Source organism: Saprolegnia parasitica (assembly GCF_000151545.1).
Source record: "Saprolegnia parasitica CBS 223.65 unplaced genomic scaffold supercont2.39, whole genome shotgun sequence".
NCBI classification, from domain to species: Eukaryota; Oomycota; class Saprolegniomycetes; order Saprolegniales; family Saprolegniaceae; genus Saprolegnia; species Saprolegnia parasitica.
Window position 1 is genome coordinate 65407 of NW_012156433.1, and position 18394 is coordinate 83800.

Genomic DNA, 18394 nt, shown 5'->3' on the forward strand with positions numbered 1-18394 from the left:
CCACTTGAAGCTGCCAAGTAGCGACAGACGTTTTTCGTGATAAGAATGGCAATCAGATTCGGCTGCAATCTCCACGCGCTGGCGCCATTGGCGCATCGCATGTCCCAGGTCGTATCACACGTGCCAAGCAGCATGGGCAAAGACTCGGAGACGATGATTGGCTCGACGCATCGCCTCCGTCCGCCAATTGGCGCCGATAACCGCGCCGAGTCGCGTCCACCGGTGCACGGTCTGTCCCATTTGCACGTACAACTCCAGTGCACCTCTCGGATTGTTTACAAACCGGGCTCGATATTCTTATTAGTCGCAGCATACCTAGCCGCCGGACAACATTGTCGTGTGGTGCCACAAATGACCGTTTCTATGCCCACAAGCCACAAATAAGAGCCATACCACACCACGTCTTGTCTTGTTTTAGTCGACAACAGCCACAAATAGGGCGCGGGATCCATACGCTCTTTGCTCGGCCTTGCATTCTTCTCAGCCCGTGATGACGCGGACGCCGCGCGACGAGACCTTGTGTGCCGCGAGGTTGCTCGGCTGCTTGATGAACATGGTATTGGTCGGGATGTCGAACTCGTGTGCGATCCATGCGATCATGGCCGGGTCAAACGCGCCGTGGATCGAGACAAAGTCCATTCTACAAGGTACGACTTAGCTCGTCCTTTTTGAAAGCAATCGAGGACATACTGGAGCTTGGGGTACATGCTGTCGAAGAGCGTGACCATGTCCCGCATTTCTTGGATCGCTGTCAAGGTCGGCTCGGTCTCGTCCGCGTACACGTGCACGAAGCGGAGGTGCTGCGTGATCTCGTTGGAGCGAACGTACATGATGGCCTTGTTCATCGTCGTGAGGTTGGGTGCTTTCACAAAGAAGATCATCGGGCGCTCGTTCATCGTCTTGATGGCCTGCGTGAGCTTGGCGACACGGTCGTTCTCGCGCTCAAAGTACCGCCCCTTGGACGATGACGGCTCGCGCTTTTCGCTGCCGCACACGAGGTTGACGACGAGGATGAGCACGCGGAGGATCGCGATGCGCTCGACCATGCCAAAGACAACAGTTGCAATCCCAGTGAGGTACAGGAAAAAGTACAGGAGCACTTGTGGGTTGCCGAGGAGCTGGCAAAAGAATCCAATACCGACCATGGTGACGCCGAGGATGCACGACCACCACGGCGCCTGCACGTCGCGCGGAATGTCGGTGCGCTTGAGCTTGAGCGTAATGCAGCCCGCGCCAAAGAGAATCATCATCGAGAGGAACGCGAAGGTAAAGACGCCGCCGAGGATCTTAATGTTGGCGTCCAGCACCAGAATGAGACTCGCGCTCACGACGAAGAAGAGGATCGAGATCCAATGCGGTGTCCCGCGGCACGTGTTTTGGTACGTGAGGAAGGCCGGCATGACGCGGTCGTTGCTGAGACGGAGGATGAGTCCTGTGATACCGACGAAGGACGTGAGGACTCCGGCTGAGAGCACGACGAGCGCATCAATCGCGATCCATATCTGGAGCCACTTGCCACCGGCAATGTAGCCCATTTGCGCAAGCACCGTGCTCTCGTTGGCGAGGAGGCCGTTGGGCGCGTTGAGCGGGAGCACGCCGAGACTCAAAAGCGACAAGAGGATGTTGTAGACCGTGGCGAACGCCCACATGTTCTACATCGAGTTGTGCGATCCGACAGCAGCGCATCGGCCGACATACCCGCATCGTTTTCCGAAAGACGCCTGGCTGCTGCTCCTCGACAAAGTTGGACGAGGTTTCGAACCCCGTGACGCCGAGCATCGCCGACGAAAACCCAAAGAAAAGGGCCGTCGCGACATTGCCCGTGATCAAATTGCCAGCAAAGTTGACGTCGGGTAAGGGCTCGTGGTAGTTGTCCTTGATGATATCCGGGTGCTGCAACTAGAGAGGACAATAATATGCGATGCGTTCAATGCTCGAAATGCAACACCGTGTAAACGGCGCTGACGACCACGAGCACCGTGAGCGTCAACACGTGAAAGCTGAAGATGACGAGTGCGACGACCGACGACTCGCCAATGCCAATGATGTTCAAGACGGCGAAGAGTCCGAGGATGCCGATCGACGTGGCGAGGAGCGGTAGATCCGGGTACTAGTTACCCAGGAAAGAGCAGATACGGTATCGTTCGAGTGTAGCAGTCGTATTACCTCGTACTTGAAGTAGTAGGCAGCCGATGTGGCCGAGACAACCGCGGTTGCGAGGTACGAGAGGATGCTCAAGCACGCTGCCACGGCCGCAAACCGCTTCGACGTGGTGTTGAGGAGGCAGTTGTACGAACCACCGTTGAGCGGAAAGGCCGTCACAACCTCCTCGTAAATGAAGCGGAAGACATAGAGCACGAGCGAGACGAGGAGGAAGCCGACGGGCGCGAGGTACCCGCCGGACGCGGCGACGACGCCAGCGGAGTAGAGGCAACTGCCGAGGAGATCGTTGCCCGAGATGGCGGTCGAGCGCCACTCGCCGAGAAGCTTCTTGGGCTGGCTCTGCGCCGCGCGGATGGCGTCGATTTCGTCCGGCGGCGCCGTGACGTTTTCGTAGCCGCAGTCCTTGGTCGGGTAGAGGAACGACGGGCCTTGCTCGTTGTTGTTGGAGATGGCGATGTTGAGGTACCGCTTCGGGCCCGTGGGTGGAAGCTCCGGCGGTAGCGTGACCACGCTCGGCGACTCCATCTCCCCGTACTCGGCCGACATGGCAAAACCTTGAATGATCGACTGCATCCAGCCCAGCTCCAGCCGGATCCCGAAGCCGCGATGCCATTGGTGCACGATTGACCAATCCATGTGCAGATATCTTTATCTGGCGCCTGCGATTGGTCAACTGCCTTTTGATCTTCTGGCAAGGATGCGCACACAAAATCGAGCAACTGTACTTGGTGCCACATCGACAACCGACTAAAAAGCGATTCAACACGTTAGTCGAGAATATAGTCATCTTGCGCATGGCCCCCAGTTGGAATTTAGTCGCTTTTCAATAGAGTTTAGTCGTGGGCTGCTCCTAGAGCCGTACTCGTCGTATCGCGTGAGACTTGGACCTCATTTTTCAAAGGTTTCTACCACGCGTCGAATTGAAGGAGCTCGAGCACAAGAGCTCCTCGAGCGTCTACAAAGGCCAAGACATGGCGCTGGAGCTGGTTCTATTCGATCGCGATGTACCTGGACTAGCGTCGGACCAAGGATATCTATTTCCTTAGTAGGACGTTCCGATGATTCAATAACGATATGGGGCCGCGTTGACCTTGTTTTTATACATGAGACTTGCTATTACGTTACTATAAAAACACTGCCTGCGTTCGGCAGTGTCGTAGTCGTTCTTAGCCCGTGATGACGCGGACGCCGCGCGACGAGACCTTGTGCGCCGCGAGGTTGCTGGGCTGCTTGATGAACATCATGTTGGTGGGCACGTCGTACTCTTGCGCAATCCACTGGATCATGGCCGGGTCAAAGTTGCCGATAACGGACATAAAGTCCATGCGGAGCTTGGGGTAAATCGAGTCGAAGAGCGTGACCATGTCCCGCATTTCTTGGATCGCCATCGCGCTCGCTTCGTTCTCGTCCGCGTACACGTGCACGAAGCGGAGGTGCTGCGTGATCTCGTTGCGGCGAACGTACATGATGGCCTTGTTCATCGTCGTGAGGTTGGGTGCTTTCACAAAAAAGATCATCGGGCGCTCGTTCATCGTCTTGATGGCCTGCGTGAGCTTGGCGACACGGTGGTTTTCGCTCTCAAAGAACCGGACCTTGCTCGGCTGGCTGCTTTCAAGCGCGTCGGGCGTCCTCGTCGCTGTTGTCTTGGTCGTCTTGCTCTTGCCGCAACCGACGTTGATGACAAAGATGAAGAGGCGGAGGATCGCGATGCGCTCGACCATGCCGAAGACGACGCCGGCAATCACGATAAAGTAGAGGAAAAAGTACAAAAGCACTTGCGGGTTGCCAAGGAGCTGGCAGAAATACCCGATCGCGACCATGGTGACACCGAGGATGCACGCCCACCACGGTGCCTGCACGTCGCGCGGAATGTCGGTGCGCTTGAGCTTGAGCGTAATGCAGCCCGCGCCAAAGAGGAACATCATCGAGAGGAACGCGAAGGTAAAGACGCCGCCGAGAATCGTTGCGTCGGCGTTGAGGACCCAGACGAGACTCGCGCTCACGACGAAGAAGAGAATCGAGATCCAATGCGGTGTCCCGCGGCAATTGTTCTCGTGCGTGAGGAAGGCCGGAACGACGCGGTCGTTGCTGAGGCGCCGGATGAGACCCGTGATGCCGACGTACGACGTGAGGACACCGGCCGCCAGCACGACAAGTGCATCGATGGCTACCCAGAGCTGGAGCCACTTGCCACCCGCGACGTAGCCCATTTGCGCAAGCACCGTGCTCTGGAACGCCATGAGCCCGTCTTCGCTGTGCAGCGGAAGCACGCCGAGACTCAAAAGCGACAGAATCGGGTTGTAGACCGTGGCAAACCCCCACATGTTCTACATGGCAGCGTGAGCGCGCTGGCAGGAGTAGGAAGAGAGTACCCGCATCGTTTTCCGAAAGACGCCTGGCTGCTGGTTCTCGACAAAGTTGGACGAAGTTTCGAACCCCGTGACGCCGAGCATCGCCGACGAAAACCCAAAGAAGAGCGCCGTCGCGACATTGCCCGTGATGATGTTGCCGGCAAAGTCGACATTTGGCAGCGCCGTGTGAAAGTTGTCCTTCATAACGTCCGGGTGCTTGAACTAGATATGGCAATTAGTACGAGACGTGGTCACGACAAATCGAGGGGATACCGTGTAGATGGCGCTGACGACAACGAGCACCGTGAGCGTCAACACGTGGAAGCTGAAGATGATCAATGCGACGACCGCCGACTCGCCAATGCCAATGATGTTCAGAACACCAAAGAGTCCGAGGATGCCGATCGATGTGCCGAGGACGGGCAGCTCTGGGAACTGCGACTGAAAGTAGAATGTCGCCGATGTGGCCGAGACCACCGCGGTTGCGAGGTACGAGAGGATGCTCATGCACGCCGCAATCGCGGCAAACCGCTTCGACGTGGTGTTGAGGAGGCAGTTGTACGAACCTCCGTTGAGCGGAAAAGCTGTCACAACCTCCTCGTAGATGAAGCGGAAGACATAGAGCACGAGCGAGACGAGGAGGAAGCCGACGGGCGCGAGGTACCCGGCGGACGCGGCGACGAGACCAGCCGAGTAGAGGCAACTGCCGAGGAGATCGTTGCCCGAGATGGCGGTCGAGCGCCACTCGCCGAGAAGCTTCTTGGGGCGGTTGAGCGTCACGCGGATCGCGTCGATTTCGTCCGGCGGCGCCGTGACGTTTTCGTAGCCGCAGTCTTTGGCAGGATAGAGGAACGACGGGCCTTGCTCGTTGTCGTTGGAGATGGCAATGTTGAGGTACCGCTTCCGGGGCGCGGCTGCGTCCGGCGGACACCCAGGCGGGCTCTTCATCGCAGCGTACTCGGCCATGGCGAGGCAAATTGGAAAGTGAAAAGATAAGATACCAAATTTGAAAAATCGCCCACATCCTTTTGGTTGTCCCACTGCAGCTCAGCTTCTGAAGCCGTAGCGATCACGTGGGTGCACCCATGGTCGAGTCACTGACCAGCGCAGGTGGTTCAAATTCAGTCAGCCACCAGAGCAGGTCCGTGGACACCATGACGACGAAGGTAGACAGGACATCCTCTTATCAAAAAACCCAGCAACACACGTTCGAAAGTATAGCGGTCATTTGTGAGTTATGCACCAGGTCCTTGCCACGACGAGCTAGTCGCGTGGCGCCACATGGAACCAATCACGTGCCACGTGACGAACAGTGACGTCTTGAATGATGTGGCATCCAATCAGAGCGCTCGCGACTGCGAAATAAAGATACCAAGCGCCAACCTCTCGCCCGCACGCCCGCAACCTGTAGATCCTAGCATGTACGCAGCCAGTTTATAGCGTAAAAGGAGCTGATAGGCGCCTTGTCATGCATCTAGCGCTATCGCGAGATATGGTTTGCCGTTTTCAAGTAGATGAACGCGTCGTCTCTGGCGCGCTCCCGTGGACATGTACTTATACAAGGTAATTACTAGCAAACATATGCTGGTCAAAAGGAACAGAGTGGGCGAAGGCCACATCGCGACCACATCCTCACGTCCGTGGAGCTCGGGGTACGTGCGAGGGCGAATACTACGTACATAGTAGGGTGCAGACAGTACCTTATCTTAGTACAAACACAGTGTAGCGACAACAACCCGCGTCGTTCGTAGTCGATCTCGCTGCTCGTTCTTGCTTGCTACACGTACTATTCGAGCGATTCCTGACCACACGTACTTCGCTTCAGTACCAACGCCCAACACATTACCGGTAGTATCGTCTCAACGTCAAGGCTGATCAAGTGTACAGTTCCTAGTTAGTCCAGCACGTGGGTGGTGCCCCTACTTCATAGAGCGCGTTGCATCGATGAGGCTGTCGTCACCCAAATCCACGTCGGCGAGCTACACCGGTGGTGTACGCCGGCGAGCAGCACCGAAGCTTGTGTCTGTGATGTGGCATCCAAGCTCGTCCATTCACACAAGCACATCCATCAACGTGGGACTTTTCGGGGCTGAATGCAGTCTAGTTTTTGCCAACTTTCGAGAAATGCCGTCGGCGGGGCCTCTCAAGAAGCGCGTCTTGACCAAGCAGCAGTTGGAGACGAACCGCGTGCGCTCCAAGCAGTACTACGAGGACAATCGCGACTCTGTCCTCGCCAAGCTACGCACATACTACAATGAAAACCGGGAGAAGGAGCGATTGCGTCAGCGCCAAAAGTACATGCGCATGAGGGCGCGCAAGCTTGCCGCCAAGGTCGACGGCACCGTGGCTCCTGCGTCGCCGACACCAGACGCTTCGTGCCGCGCTCCTACTACCTCCTTGTCCAACCGTTTGAGTGTCGCGTTCCTACTCAACTAGTTGGTCTAATTTAACTTTCTGTACCATCGTCATTGCCCGTCATTGCCCGGCAAAAAAAGTGTGCATGCGATTATACAGGACGCTTATCGACGGCGAGCGTCCGAGAGGAACCGGTCGACGTCAAATGGGTCCTTGGACTCTTCGTCGTCGTCGCTGTGGCGCCGCCGCTTGGGCTCCCGGCTGCGGCTCCGACGACGGTCCCGCGAGTCAGACCGCGACCGGCGGCGACGATCGCGCGAGTCGGAGCGGGACCGACTGCGCTTCCGATCCCGCGCGTCGTCGTAGGTGAACTGGACGGGTCCGCTGCGCGCCTGCGCGTGGTTGGTGCCTGCAAACTCCTTGTCGGCGCGGAAGCGCTTGGTGCTCGAGCTCTTGAGGTCGGCGTAGTCCTTGTCGCCGTCAATACCCTCGGCGTCGGCCTTGGGCCGGTACACGCTCGCCTTGCCGCGGTCCATCATCGGCTTGCTGTACACGTTGTACTCGTCGTCGTTGCCAAAGCCAGAGTCCATGCCCTGCGTCTGGTTGAAGAGACGCGAATCAAACTGCGCGCCGCTCGCGCCCTTGCCGCCCTGGAGCTGGCCAAGCGCGATCTTCTCCGAGACGTCGCGGTCTTCGTCGCGCGCGAGCTTGCCCTTCTTGCCCATGAGGTTCTCGAGGCGCATTTCGCGCTCACGTTCGCGCATGCGTTCGTGGCGGAGCCTACATGACAGCACGCATGAGCTCACGCATGGCAGGACCAAGGAGAATGTACTTGTCACGTTCGCGACGCGCGCGCGGATCATCATCGTCGTCGTCGTCGTCACTGTGGCGGCGGTCGTCGCGGCCACCCGACCGCTCCATGCGAGCCTTGGCGGCCAAGTCGCGCAGCTCCTGTTCCTTGAGCTCCTTCTGCTTGGCATCGAGGCGCTTCTGAACGTTCGCTCGCATGTTGACTTCTTCGCGCGCCTTGCGCTCGGCAATCGCGAGGGCTTCAGCAAAGGATGCAAACTGGTCGTTGACAGTGACCTTTTGGAGGCCACGGCCGTCGGCAGCAAGACGCTTGTCGAGGGCAATCGTGTAGCCCTTGGCGTTCTTCCAGTTGGAGATGCACGGCGGGATCTTCCACGCCTGCTGGTCCTGGACCGTCAGCTTGCGCGGCGGCGAGTGCAGCACAGGCACGGGCGGCGACCCAGGGCCACGCACCGCTTTCTTGTGCTTGTATTTCGGCGGTTGCATCGGGTCCACGGGCGCTTCAACCATGCGGATAATACGCTGCTCGGGCGGCTTGTCGCCATTGCCTTGGTCATGGGGCGTATACCTACAGACGCGGTGGCGTCTATCTTTTGAACAAGGAGCGTGGATCGTACCGGATGTAGCTCGAGTTCTCCTTGACCGACAACTGCCGCGTGGCGTTGATCGGGTGGGCGGCAGCGACCTTGCCCGACACGAGCGCATCGAGCGCTGCCTTGGTCTTGGCCGCGGCTTCCATCTCTTCTTCCACCGACGGCTTCTCGAGCGCCTCGGCCTCGGGCACCTTCTCGACCACGTCGGCGAAGCTGCTGTACACGATCTGGTTCTTCTTCTTGACGATCGCATCGTACTGCGCGCGGCCGCTCTCGTTGACCTGCAGCGCCAGCACGTTCGTGTCGCTGATCTTGTCCTTGCTGCCAACGCCCATCGGGAACTGCGAGACGTGGATCTCCGGGTACGCGCCGCCGTCGCCATAGTCCTCGGCCGCCCGCGGGACGAACTTGGCGCGGTGCGGGTACGCCGGGACACTTCGGCGCGGAGCCTTGGCCACGACGGTGCTCGCGGCTGGCGCGGCCGTCGGCGCCGGCTCGGCCGGCTTGGCGTAGGTGCGTACGGGCGCGGGGAGGCCGAGGAACGAGAACGCCATCGGGTCTTTATGACCGGTCAGCGGGTCGGAGCCTTGGAATTAATTAAAAGTATTCTATTGCATACAAACCAACAGACAATGCATATAAAAATATCTTGACCGGATACGAAGGAGAAGAAATACTTGTAAAAAATACGTCGATGTATCACCTGCAAGCGCTGTATTTTAATAGAAAAAACGACCGCATCCGGATATGCCGCACACGGGATCCAGAACGACTAACTAAACGACTACCAAAACGAGAAAGGACAGTGTAACTGCAGTGGTGCGATGGCCACCCCCACAAGATCGCCGGCCTACACGACGCGGTTCCTGGCGTCAGAGGGTATCCCAGAGTACAATGCTCTGCTAGACAGCCACCTGCGCGACCACCAAAAGTTTCTTCTCGGCTCCAGATCCAACCTCGCCCTCCTCCAAACGACGGGTGCGATCGCAAGGTCGAACCTGGCGCGTCAGACGACCAGTACATTGTCTACTTGGAGTCACCCAAGCCACAGCGCAAGCCACCGCCGCCGAAATCTGCGCATGCCGTGCCACGCCAAGCCAAGAAGAAGACCAAGAAACCAATGTCGTCGCCGCTTCGGTACCCACACCTTGTTGATCGAGTTGGCTCCATGGGCGTAGAGCTGCGAGCGCCCATGGCCTTCGCAAAAAGAGGGGCCAAGTCGAGCCGCTCGCCGAGATGCCTCAAATGGCACAAGTGACGACACCGACGAAACCACTGGTCCGGCACCGCAGTGCGTCGGCCCTCGGCCATCGACCGTCGACGATGGCGGACGAGACGACCAAGCCGACGGTCAACCACTTGCTCGAGAGCGACATGGCGTACCACGAAAAGGTTTTGGCGCTGCAAAAAGAGATTGCGTCGCTGGACGCAGAGAAAAAATCCATCGACAAGTACGGCGCGCCTTCACCTGCCCGCGCTTGACGTCGCGTGTAGGAGCATCGACATCATGCGCAAGCAGCTGCGGGGTGTCCACGCAGTCCAGGAGAACGACCAAGCCGTCGCCCACTGCCTCTCGGTCGTCCAGCACCGCTTCAATAAGGCTGAAGAGGAGTACATGAAGGCCGTGACGCAGCAAGCCGCAGTGCGCATAGCGATTGATTATCTCCGCCAAGAGCTGGTGCGACATTGCTGCTAAAAGTCCTTTATCGGGAACTACTGCATTAGTTGTCCCTGGGTCAAGTCCAGCGCAAGCTCGAGTCGGACATCCAGGATGCGCGAACGAAGATCATCGAGGCCGAGGAGCGCATCAACACGACGCGAGAAGTCGCATCGGATACGATGAACGAGCTCGCCGAATTGGAGCGGCAGGCCGAGGCCGACGCGGTCGAGCGCGTGCTCAAGGTACCTCGTGCTCCACAATTGTATCAATGTATCGAGTGCCTCCTGGGATAGTTGCCACCCGAAGACAACTTTGTGCACATGGACGTCCCCCGTATGATGGCGTTCATCCACGACCGTGCGGCTGCACGGGAACAAGCGCTGGCGTCCATGGAAGCGAGCAACGCCGTACTACGCTCCTGCTCAGCGACAAGCATCCCATTTGGTCGTAGGCGGCCGAAGCCAGCGAAAAGATCAACGAAGCGACTGAATTACCGCTCCGCCACAAGGTCCATTTCACCGTAAAACGCTTTGCACGGAGACGGCGTAGACTACGTTCGAGACGATCCAGAGCGAGCTCGATGTCCCGAGCATCGAGGCGTTCGTCGACGCCTTCGTCGAGACCGAGACGCAGGTTTTGTTTTATTTGTGGAGATGGATATCACTCATTTTCTCCATTAGCTCATCTCGCTCTACAAGCTGGACCTCGAGCAGCAAGCAGAAGTCAAGCGCTTTGAAGATCAATTGGCGGCACTCGAGGACGAAGCAGCGCAGATCCAGTCGTCGGTGCACGCGGCCGACGCGGCCAAGGCGATCGAAACCCAGAGTGCCCAGGAAAAGCTCCGTCAAGCCGAGCGCAAGACCCAAGAGTATGTCAAATGTACTATTCGCTGTGGATGCTACTAATGTGGATTAGGTACTTGGAGCTCACGCGGAAGCGCTCGATGGAGCACGACGCGTTGCGCGCGCCGATCTTGCACCTCCTTGAAGTGCTGAAAACCGACAAGCACGTGCTGCAAGGCAACGGGTACATTGCGGCCGTCCAGGACATGCCCCTGCCTGCGATTCTCGGTATTCTTTCACTTTTGACACCAAATTTCCAACATTTTGGTTTTCACCCAACCTGCAGGAATTGCCCAAGAACGTATTGTTGAAATTGCCATTATGAATCAAATGACACTCAAGACAAAAGACTCGACCCGGCGCGACTCGAACCGCAACACCAAAGATCCTAGTCCCGCAGTACGGAATTCCCACTCAACTCTAGTCCACGCCTGTGTGTGTAGTCGGCCATCGTGGTCGGACCGCGGGTCCCGCTGGCCACGGAGCCCTCGCCCATGTCGGCCGACGCGATCGGGCCCTTCGAGACGCTCGCCTCAGCGATGGTGCTTCCGGCCGTCCTGACCAGCGACGCGGCGATGGACAACTCGATGCCCGTCTCGCCCGACCAGCTCCTCCAGCGAGCACTCTTGAAGTAACTAAAGTAGTAGAAACATGCACTAAAAGTCCAAGAGCAGGAGGGCGAGAATCTGCTCCACGTGGCGCGGCTCGACCTCGGGGCTACCGTCAATCATAGCTTCTTCCTGGGCGCGCTCGAGCGCTTGCAGGACAAAGAGGCGAAGGAACTCGGCCGCAACGGGCAGCGTGTCGGGCTGGATCTTGACCTTGAGCCCGTCGGCAAGGGCAGCGTCGTCATCGTCGGCGCTGTCGTCGCTTCCGTCCGCGTCCTCGGTCTCGGCTAGTCGCTTCCATGCGCTGCGGAGGAGGCGCTCCACGAGCGCCGGCTTGAACCCGACCGGCTTGTCCATGCCCGAATCTGAAATGACCTCCATCAACCGATAGATTGGATATCGAATTATAGAGGTCGCACCTTGTGTCGAGCTTGTCGTGATCACCGACATTCTTACTATCAAGTTGATACAAAGAAGCGATGATGGTGCATTTGTAAATTATGTGATAAAATCATGAGTCCTACCTAGCCTATGATGTGAGCGGTGAGAAGGAAGACGACCATCAGCGTCACCGCCGCCCACGGGGACATGGTCGCGCCAGCGCTGATCAGCGTACCATCCGAGTTTGGCGCAATGGAAGCTGTCGCCGGATCGGCCGCCACAAGAATCGCACCATCCTTGGTGAGCGTATCGACACTCGTCTGCGACGTTTGCACTGAGAGCTGCGCCGCCTCGAAGAGGACGCCGGCCTTGACGAGTACATTCTGGAGCTCCATCGTCTTGTTGGCCATGATCGCGTTGAGCTTGTTGGCGGTGATATTGAGCGACTCGAACGTCGGCCGCTTGATGAAGACGTCGACCTGCAGCAGCGACGTGCCGTTGACGATGATGTCAGCCGTCTTGGAGAGCGTCACGTTGGCCATGACCACGGGCGGGTTGCCGATCGTCGCCGATGTGTTCGACGCGCCGTCGCTGCTGTTGCTGCTCAGGTACGACGCCAGCGTCTCGGAGAACGCATACGCGTAGTTCTGGAAGCCTGTTGCGTTGGCGCCTTGGATCCACAGGGTCGAGTACAAGCTGTACTGCACTGGCGCGACGGCCGGGTCCGGGTACGCTTGCGGCGCGCACGTCAAGACGCAGCGGTTGGCGTTCGGGATCGCCGACTGGCACTGCTGGTACGCAGGTGTGTAGTCGTTGTAGCAGTTGGTCTGGACGCACTGGAGGAAGCCGGGGTAGCAGACGCAGCCGTCGTTGCCGTACATTGCGAGGCACTGGTTGTAGCGCGCTTGGCAGTTGGTCTGGTAGCACGGGTACCGGGTCCAGTGCGTCGGCGTAATGTACAGCGGGTAGTAGTACGGGTGGTAGTAGAAGTACGGTGGCGAAAAGTACATGTACGAGTACGCATAGGGGCGGTACATGGGCACGAAGACGCACCGGCGTGTAGATCATCGGCGGCGGCATTGGGCGCATGCCTTGGTTGGGCATCGGCTGGCTCGCGGCCACGGCGGGCGCGATCGGGCGGGGACCGGACGCTGGCACAGGCGCGGGTACGGGGCGAGGGCCTGGGCCGGGTGCTGGGCCGGGTGCGGGACCGGGGCGAGGACCAGGGGCGGGACCTGGAGCAGGACCTGGCGCAGGGCCTGGACGAGGACCCGGAGCAGGACCTGGCGCCGGAGCTGGTGCTGGACGTGGTGCAGGCGCTGGTGCAGGTCGTGGCGCCGGTGCGGGCTTGCTGCCCTTTTGCGCGAAGCTCGTGAGCAGGTGGCGCAAGTAGCCCACGTCAAAGAAGGCCAGCGGGCCATGGTCGACGGTCACGCTCTGCTCGTTGGCGCCGATGCCCGCGACGCAGAGGACGGCAAGCAGCAGAAGGAGCACGCGGAGCGACTGCATGCTGGTACGCGGCGAAAGTGAATCTGCTGCCGCTCTGGCTCCAGCCAAGCGTGTCCCACGTCGGAAAGCAGCTGAATTTTAAAAAGTGAAGCCTTCACTAAAGTTCCGTTTCGACGGACACGAAAAGGCAATGGACAATTGACGATGACCTCCAGGCAAGCTCAGAGAAGGGTGCTGCCAAGATCTGCGGCAGGAACACTCGACATCTCTGCTGCTTGCTAGCGTCTCATACTTAGTACGCAAAGCATGGGAGAGGATGGCGGTTTTTCGATTGTTTTTTTCATTTTTTTCATTTTGGATTGAGCCGAGGTATCTTGGGCTCAGTCCGGCGCAGGAAGACGATCCCTTTGGCAGCTGTGCTTCTCACAGCGAGATGAAAAGCGACTTCCAAGCGCGTCCACCTGATTCCAGCTGCGAGAGGACGTCGTCGCCGACTTCACCGGACGACAGCCCACGACCTGCGGACTTAGATTTCGTTGCTTCGCTGGGTGGCCATCCGTGAGACTACGACGCTGCTGGTTGTGCTGCATCGAGTCACATGCGTGGCCATGCAGCGCTACCCAGTTTGCTAACGTCCGAGCTGCTCAAGTGCGGGTCTCTGCGACAGGACCGGCGTGGGACGACGTACTGCGTCAACCCTAACCCGTCACCCACGATCCAACTGCATGATGACAACCGCGCACACTCTCTTCTTACATATCGTCGCGTCGATGGATATGGAACGGTTGACTCTAAGTGGTGGCAATCGCAGCGTCGATGGCGGCCTGCGTGACGTCGGTGGCAGCGGCCCACACCTGCGCAATGTGACCATCGGGGCGCACGAGCAGCGCTGCGACGTCGGGGCCAAGCGACTCGGTCGCATCGACAAACGTCGCCGACGCGCCGACAACGACTGTGGGCACCGAGAGAGACGGCACCGTAGTGTCGAGCACCAAAAGCACGTACTCGGGCGTGCCCTTCGAGGCGGCCATCAAGTGCGGCAAGTCGAGTGTCGAGACGACGGCGTCCGTGTCGGTCCATCGCAGCCACTTGTGCGGGAGGCGGCCGCCGACTTGGATTGCAGGAACAAAGCCGTTGGGGGAATTGAACTCGTGCGACGCATCGAGGGCCGCGTCGGTGGCGTCCGGGAACGGCGCGTTGTAGACGTAGCCCAGATCCCACTTGAAAAACTACATCCGATCCCATGAGCCACACAGATCTTATACGTAGCTATGGCGTCGTACGAGCATCCCAATGGCCTTGCGCCGCTGGACAATCTCGGTGACGCGGCGGCGAAGGTGCGCGCCCATGCTCGACGCCGCGTCTTCGAGCGACCGGAGGTGCGCCGACCCGGCCGCCAGCGCCGACGAGACGACCGACTGGCGCACGCTGGACGGTAGCAGTTGGAAGAGAGACGAGTGCGTCGCGGCTTCCAGCTGCTGCGCCGACGCATACGAGACGTGGAGCGCGCTTGGCACCCGCAGCGTCCGCTCAAAGTTCTGGAGACTCAGCGACGTCGTGGCCTTGGCGATCGGCTGGCGCTCGGCCGAGTACTGACGCAGCGACGTCGGCGACCCGTGCACGTGCCGCGCGAGCCGCCACGCGAGGTTGTGCGCATCCTACTCCCGTCACGTTTGAGATCTTGAGATGGGTAGAAACGCCAAACCTGGATGCCCGTGTTCATGCCAAAGCCACCAGCGGGCGGGAACCGGTGCGCGGCGTCGCCAGCCAAGAAGACGCGGTCGTCGGCCGCACTGTACGTGGCGGCGACCTGCGCCTGCATCTCCCAGTAGCCGATAGAGTGGATGTCGACGTCGAGCGAGGCCGCGCCGGACGCGGTGGCTGCCGCGCGAATGAGCGTGTCGCAGGCTGCTGTCGAGTACTCGGCGAGCGGCTTCTTGGGATTGGACGGAAAACACGGGATTTGAAAAACCCACTCGCCCTTCTCGAGGTCGTGCGCGATCAAGACCCCAATGACCGAGTGGTTAAACTAGATGCCACTTCTGGTCACCGTCCAAACCCAGAGAATGGCGTCGATAGAAACGTAGTACCACAAAGTAGAGCATGGCCGGGCACGTGCGCGCATGTTCGGCAAGCTACATCGTCGCTCAGCGTCGAAAATCAAACATCCATCGAGACACGGCGAACCTTGTGGCTCGTGAAATGCACGTTGACGAGGCTCTGGAGCCTGGACGAGCCTTCCATGGCCACGCCGACGGCCGCGCGCACCTTGCTGTGGGCGCCGTCGCAGCCAATGACGTACGCGTACTCGAGCTCTTCCGTGGCCCCCGATTGCCTGCGCAAACGATAGATGTTGCATGCGATCGCGCCTCGAAACAAAGATACGTACACGTTGCGCAGCGCCACGCGCAGCCCGTCACTGCGCGTCGTCTCGAGGCGCGTGAGCTCGACGCCGCGGCGGAAGCGGAGCCCGGCCTCGGTTGCGTACGCGCTCAAGAGGTCTTCAAACTTGTGCTGCGGAAAGTGCACGGGCTGCGTCGGCGACAAGAGGTGCAAGCTCTCGCTGAGCTCGTTGCGGAAGCCGGGCGACGCGGGCGGGTGGCGAATGCTCGGGCCAAACTGGTCGACGCGCGCGAGCTCGTTGCCCATGACGCGGGCGCAGTAGACGTAGTCGCGCCACTAGATGCGATACCTGTAGGATGAGAGATATGAAAGGACAAGACGTACTTGGTGCGGCGGCGCGGCGTGGTCGAGGACGCGGTCGTGCAGCACGGGCAGGTGCGTGCGCAAGATCTCCATCGAGCGCAGGTTCATGAAATGGGCTTGCGGGTGGTGTGTGGGCGAGAGCTGCCGGTCGATGATGTCCACGGGAACCTTGTATACGTGCTCGAGGAGCAGGCCAAGCGTGAGCCCGACGGGCCCGCCGCCGGCGATGAGCACGGGCGCGCGGTGGCCTGCGCGCAGCATGCGTATTTTGTTTTTTATGCAACCTGTTGCGTGGGCATGCATCTGAAAACCTCTGATTTTGTATCGTATAGCATCGAATGTAGGAGGTTTGGACTTCCAGAGCCATCGGTGCGAGGTGGGCTGTGCGTCGACGGGATGCTTGTATTGTGCAAAATGAGTGAGCCAATATCTTCCAGAGATGTTTGCTTTGAATAGTCGACGCAACAATAGTGTTGCGATGTACAATAGAACCAAATGATTTTCAGTAAGTATCAAGCTTTCAAGTGCGAGGCGACCGAGAGGATCGGCTCGTAAATGACATGCAGTACTGGTAAGCGCAAGCACTAGAGTGCCAGCGACGCCATGCCCTTCACGGCGGTGAATGGGACAGAAGAAGACATTGCTGCTGCACCAACTCTGCACTACAATATATATATTGTAGAAAGACTGCGTGCGCTAGCAATAAACTCCGCCACCAGTACCGTACGAGAACGTTTGTGGTCTCATCGAGAAGCTCCTGCGTACCGACAGACCCCTGCAATCTCGAGTCGGTACATAGAAATAGTGTCGAGACCCTCAACGCACTACAACGTGTCGTGTGTGTGTGTCCTCGCACCAAGTTCTTGACTTGGTAGCCAGTTCTGGACTGTGAGCTTGGAAGAAAGCTGGTTCCATCTTTTCTAATTTCAGCACCAGATCTTTGTATACTTGGTTTTTGTATCAAATGGGATTATAGTATCACTCCAAGCCAGCGATCGTGCTCAACAAGCACCCTCGGCTTGGCAGCTTGCAGCACGTGGCGTCGAGTACGAAGGCGCCTGCAACGTACGCCGCCATCGTGGCGCGCCGAGACGTTGCATCGACGTCGTACAGCACCTCAGCCGACCAAGCCGTCGCGAGACAGTACAAGGCTACGCTTGACCCTGTCCGCGCACACCCTTGCCCCTGCGCTCGGCCTTTTTTTGTGGACATTCTCAAGCACCTTCGGTCCGACAGACATCAAGCGCTTCAAGAGCCCAAGATTTCGTACGCCAAGCTTGAGGAGTACGTGGACGCATGGTAGCCCCTGCTCGTCACGGAAGTCGCCCACGCGATTCGGCAAGGGTATGATCCTTTACATACCAACCGATTCGCTTCAATTTCTATTGTTTAGGCTCAAGAAGAATGCGACGCTCTCCAGTGTATTGCTTCAAAAGGGTTCGCGCGGCGACGCTTGGCGCTTCAGCTTGAAGCCATGGACCAAGCCCGCACCATTGCATATCCATGACGTCGTCCGCCTCACGGTATTCTACCTCGTCGCGGCAGTGCTTGCGGCTACGTAGCTTCTTTTGCGTAGAGTGGTCGTACGGAGCACTTTGGTGTCATTGTGGGCCACGATCAAGCGGGCGATGCGAGCTTTTTTGTGCTCCTTGAAGGCGGCGCCCGCCCACGGGCCGACACCAAGTGGTCGGTGGTCGTAGGGGCCAACATTACGTCGAATGTGCGTGAGTACTCAGCGCTGGCGTCCCTCGGCCAAGTCCCGCCGACGCTACGGCCAATGATTTTGGATCCAACCCACGCTGGATCGGTTCGCTGCACCGTCAAGAAGTACAATGCGCGCCTTCGAAAGCTGCGTTCGACGCTGGTACGATCAACACGATTGTATCTACCATTGCTAACATCAACCCATAGGGATCGGCCGCCGACAAGGATGTTCTTGGCATTTTCCGCAGCTTGGATGTCACGGCGATGGCGCTTGGCGAGCTCTTTGTACGTGCGAGCATCGGGAATGCTTCAATCTTATGTACCGAGGAATAGTTGACGCGCATCCTAACAACTGTCCAAGACCTCCGAGCGCGCAGCAACAAGGCCGTTACCGAAGCCGCGCGTGAGCTTTCCAACAAGTGGTTGGCTGCGATTGAATTGGAGGTGCGTCCATGCTAGTGCGGAAGAGCCGCTCTCACGGAGACATCGAAACGTAGAGTGCAACCAACTCCCCCTCGGTTTGTCCCAAGCGTCGTCTGATGCACCGTCGCTTCCAACGTCGACGACGCGCAGCGGGTCGCCATTCAAGAGACACTGGACGGTTTCACGGCAGCCGACCTTCCCGGCCGCCTCGGCCGCGACTCGCTATGGCCTGCTGCCGGTCTCGATCGCCGCTCCGTCAAACAAGGCGGCATTCGGATTCGCAGCTCGACTTGTCGAACCGGATTGCCTCGTGGACACCGACGGCAAACCGCACCACGATCAAGACGCC

General features: G+C 58.8%; 9 protein-coding genes across 9 annotated transcripts; 2 read left to right on the forward strand and 7 right to left on the reverse strand.

Moving 5' to 3' along the window:
• Positions 1-479: 479 nt before the first annotated feature.
• On the reverse strand, positions 480-2736 carry SPRG_08613 (hypothetical protein; the record flags this gene model as incomplete). The annotated part of the gene is made up of 5 exons (XM_012347857.1): positions 480-640; positions 691-1652; positions 1699-1899; positions 1949-2110; positions 2167-2736. 5 exons carry the CDS (start codon positions 2734-2736, stop codon positions 481-483), a joined length of 2055 nt encoding a protein of 684 aa, XP_012203247.1. The 3' UTR covers position 480.
• A 522-nt stretch (positions 2737-3258) lies between these two features.
• On the reverse strand, positions 3259-5480 carry SPRG_08614 (hypothetical protein; the record flags this gene model as incomplete). The annotated part of the gene is made up of 3 exons (XM_012347858.1): positions 3259-4490; positions 4536-4736; positions 4788-5480. 3 exons carry the CDS (start codon positions 5478-5480, stop codon positions 3330-3332), a joined length of 2055 nt encoding a protein of 684 aa, XP_012203248.1. The 3' UTR covers positions 3259-3329.
• A 1145-nt stretch (positions 5481-6625) lies between these two features.
• Positions 6626-6989, forward strand: SPRG_08615 (hypothetical protein). The gene has a single exon (XM_012347859.1). The coding sequence runs from the start codon at positions 6639-6641 to the stop codon at positions 6948-6950; it is 312 nt and encodes a 103-aa protein (XP_012203249.1). The 5' UTR covers positions 6626-6638; the 3' UTR covers positions 6951-6989.
• Positions 6990-7010: 21 nt separating this feature from the next.
• On the reverse strand, positions 7011-8849 carry SPRG_08616 (hypothetical protein). Its single transcript, XM_012347860.1, has 3 exons — positions 8297-8849; positions 7702-8247; positions 7011-7649 (listed from the first exon to the last, which is right to left on the reverse strand). Exons 1-3 carry the CDS (start codon positions 8824-8826, stop codon positions 7034-7036), a joined length of 1692 nt encoding a protein of 563 aa, XP_012203250.1. The 5' UTR covers positions 8827-8849; the 3' UTR covers positions 7011-7033.
• A 247-nt stretch (positions 8850-9096) lies between these two features.
• SPRG_08617 (hypothetical protein) lies at positions 9097-11431 on the forward strand (the record flags this gene model as incomplete). Its single annotated transcript, XM_012347861.1, has 13 exons — positions 9097-9151; positions 9179-9250; positions 9283-9409; positions 9451-9723; positions 9767-9950; positions 9998-10174; positions 10226-10339; positions 10384-10452; positions 10482-10565; positions 10613-10800; positions 10848-11002; positions 11061-11173; positions 11218-11431. The coding sequence occupies 13 exons, from the start codon at positions 9097-9099 to the stop codon at positions 11407-11409; spliced, it is 1803 nt and encodes a 600-aa protein (XP_012203251.1). The 3' UTR covers positions 11410-11431.
• Positions 11431-11739, reverse strand: SPRG_08618 (hypothetical protein; the record flags this gene model as incomplete). Its single annotated transcript, XM_012347862.1, has 1 exon — positions 11431-11739. The coding sequence occupies one exon, from the start codon at positions 11737-11739 to the stop codon at positions 11431-11433; it is 309 nt and encodes a 102-aa protein (XP_012203252.1).
• A 129-nt stretch (positions 11740-11868) lies between these two features.
• On the reverse strand, positions 11869-12813 carry SPRG_08619 (hypothetical protein). Its single transcript, XM_012347863.1, has one exon. It carries the CDS (start codon positions 12798-12800, stop codon positions 11907-11909), a length of 894 nt encoding a protein of 297 aa, XP_012203253.1. The 5' UTR covers positions 12801-12813; the 3' UTR covers positions 11869-11906.
• A 14-nt stretch (positions 12814-12827) lies between these two features.
• On the reverse strand, positions 12828-13272 carry SPRG_08620 (hypothetical protein; the record flags this gene model as incomplete). Its single annotated transcript, XM_012347864.1, has 2 exons — positions 12828-13082; positions 13162-13272. The coding sequence occupies 2 exons, from the start codon at positions 13270-13272 to the stop codon at positions 12828-12830; spliced, it is 366 nt and encodes a 121-aa protein (XP_012203254.1).
• Positions 13273-13941: 669 nt separating this feature from the next.
• On the reverse strand, positions 13942-16187 carry SPRG_08621 (hypothetical protein). The gene is made up of 7 exons (XM_012347865.1): positions 15940-16187; positions 15602-15891; positions 15400-15547; positions 15303-15347; positions 14918-15241; positions 14496-14870; positions 13942-14441 (listed from the first exon to the last, which is right to left on the reverse strand). The coding sequence occupies exons 1-7, from the start codon at positions 16177-16179 to the stop codon at positions 14004-14006; spliced, it is 1860 nt and encodes a 619-aa protein (XP_012203255.1). The 5' UTR covers positions 16180-16187; the 3' UTR covers positions 13942-14003.
• Positions 16188-18394: the final 2207 nt, after the last annotated feature.

Bases quoted from the DNA above. Each gene is read 5' to 3' on its own strand.
- SPRG_08615 (XM_012347859.1), top strand. From the start codon at position 6,639: ATGCCGTCGGCGGGGCCTCTCAAGAAGCGCGTCTTGACCAAGCAGCAG.
- SPRG_08616 (XM_012347860.1), bottom strand. From the start codon at position 8,826: ATGGCGTTCTCGTTCCTCGGCCTCCCCGCGCCCGTACGCACCTACGCC. The intron at 8,248-8,296 runs GTACGATCCACG...CCGCGTCTGTAG, and splicing joins GAGAACTCGAGCTACATCCG to GTATACGCCCCATGACCAAG. The intron at 7,650-7,701 runs GTACATTCTCCT...GCTGTCATGTAG, and splicing joins GCGCGTCGCGAACGTGACAA to GCTCCGCCACGAACGCATGC.
- SPRG_08619 (XM_012347863.1), bottom strand. From the start codon at position 12,800: ATGTACCGCCCCTATGCGTACTCGTACATGTACTTTTCGCCACCGTAC.
- SPRG_08621 (XM_012347865.1), bottom strand. From the start codon at position 16,179: ATGCTGCGCGCAGGCCACCGCGCGCCCGTGCTCATCGCCGGCGGCGGG. The intron at 15,348-15,399 runs GTTCGCCGTGTC...GCGACGATGTAG, and splicing joins TGCATTTCACGAGCCACAAG to CTTGCCGAACATGCGCGCAC. The intron at 14,442-14,495 runs GTACGACGCCAT...GATCGGATGTAG, and splicing joins GCAAGGCCATTGGGATGCTC to TTTTTCAAGTGGGATCTGGG.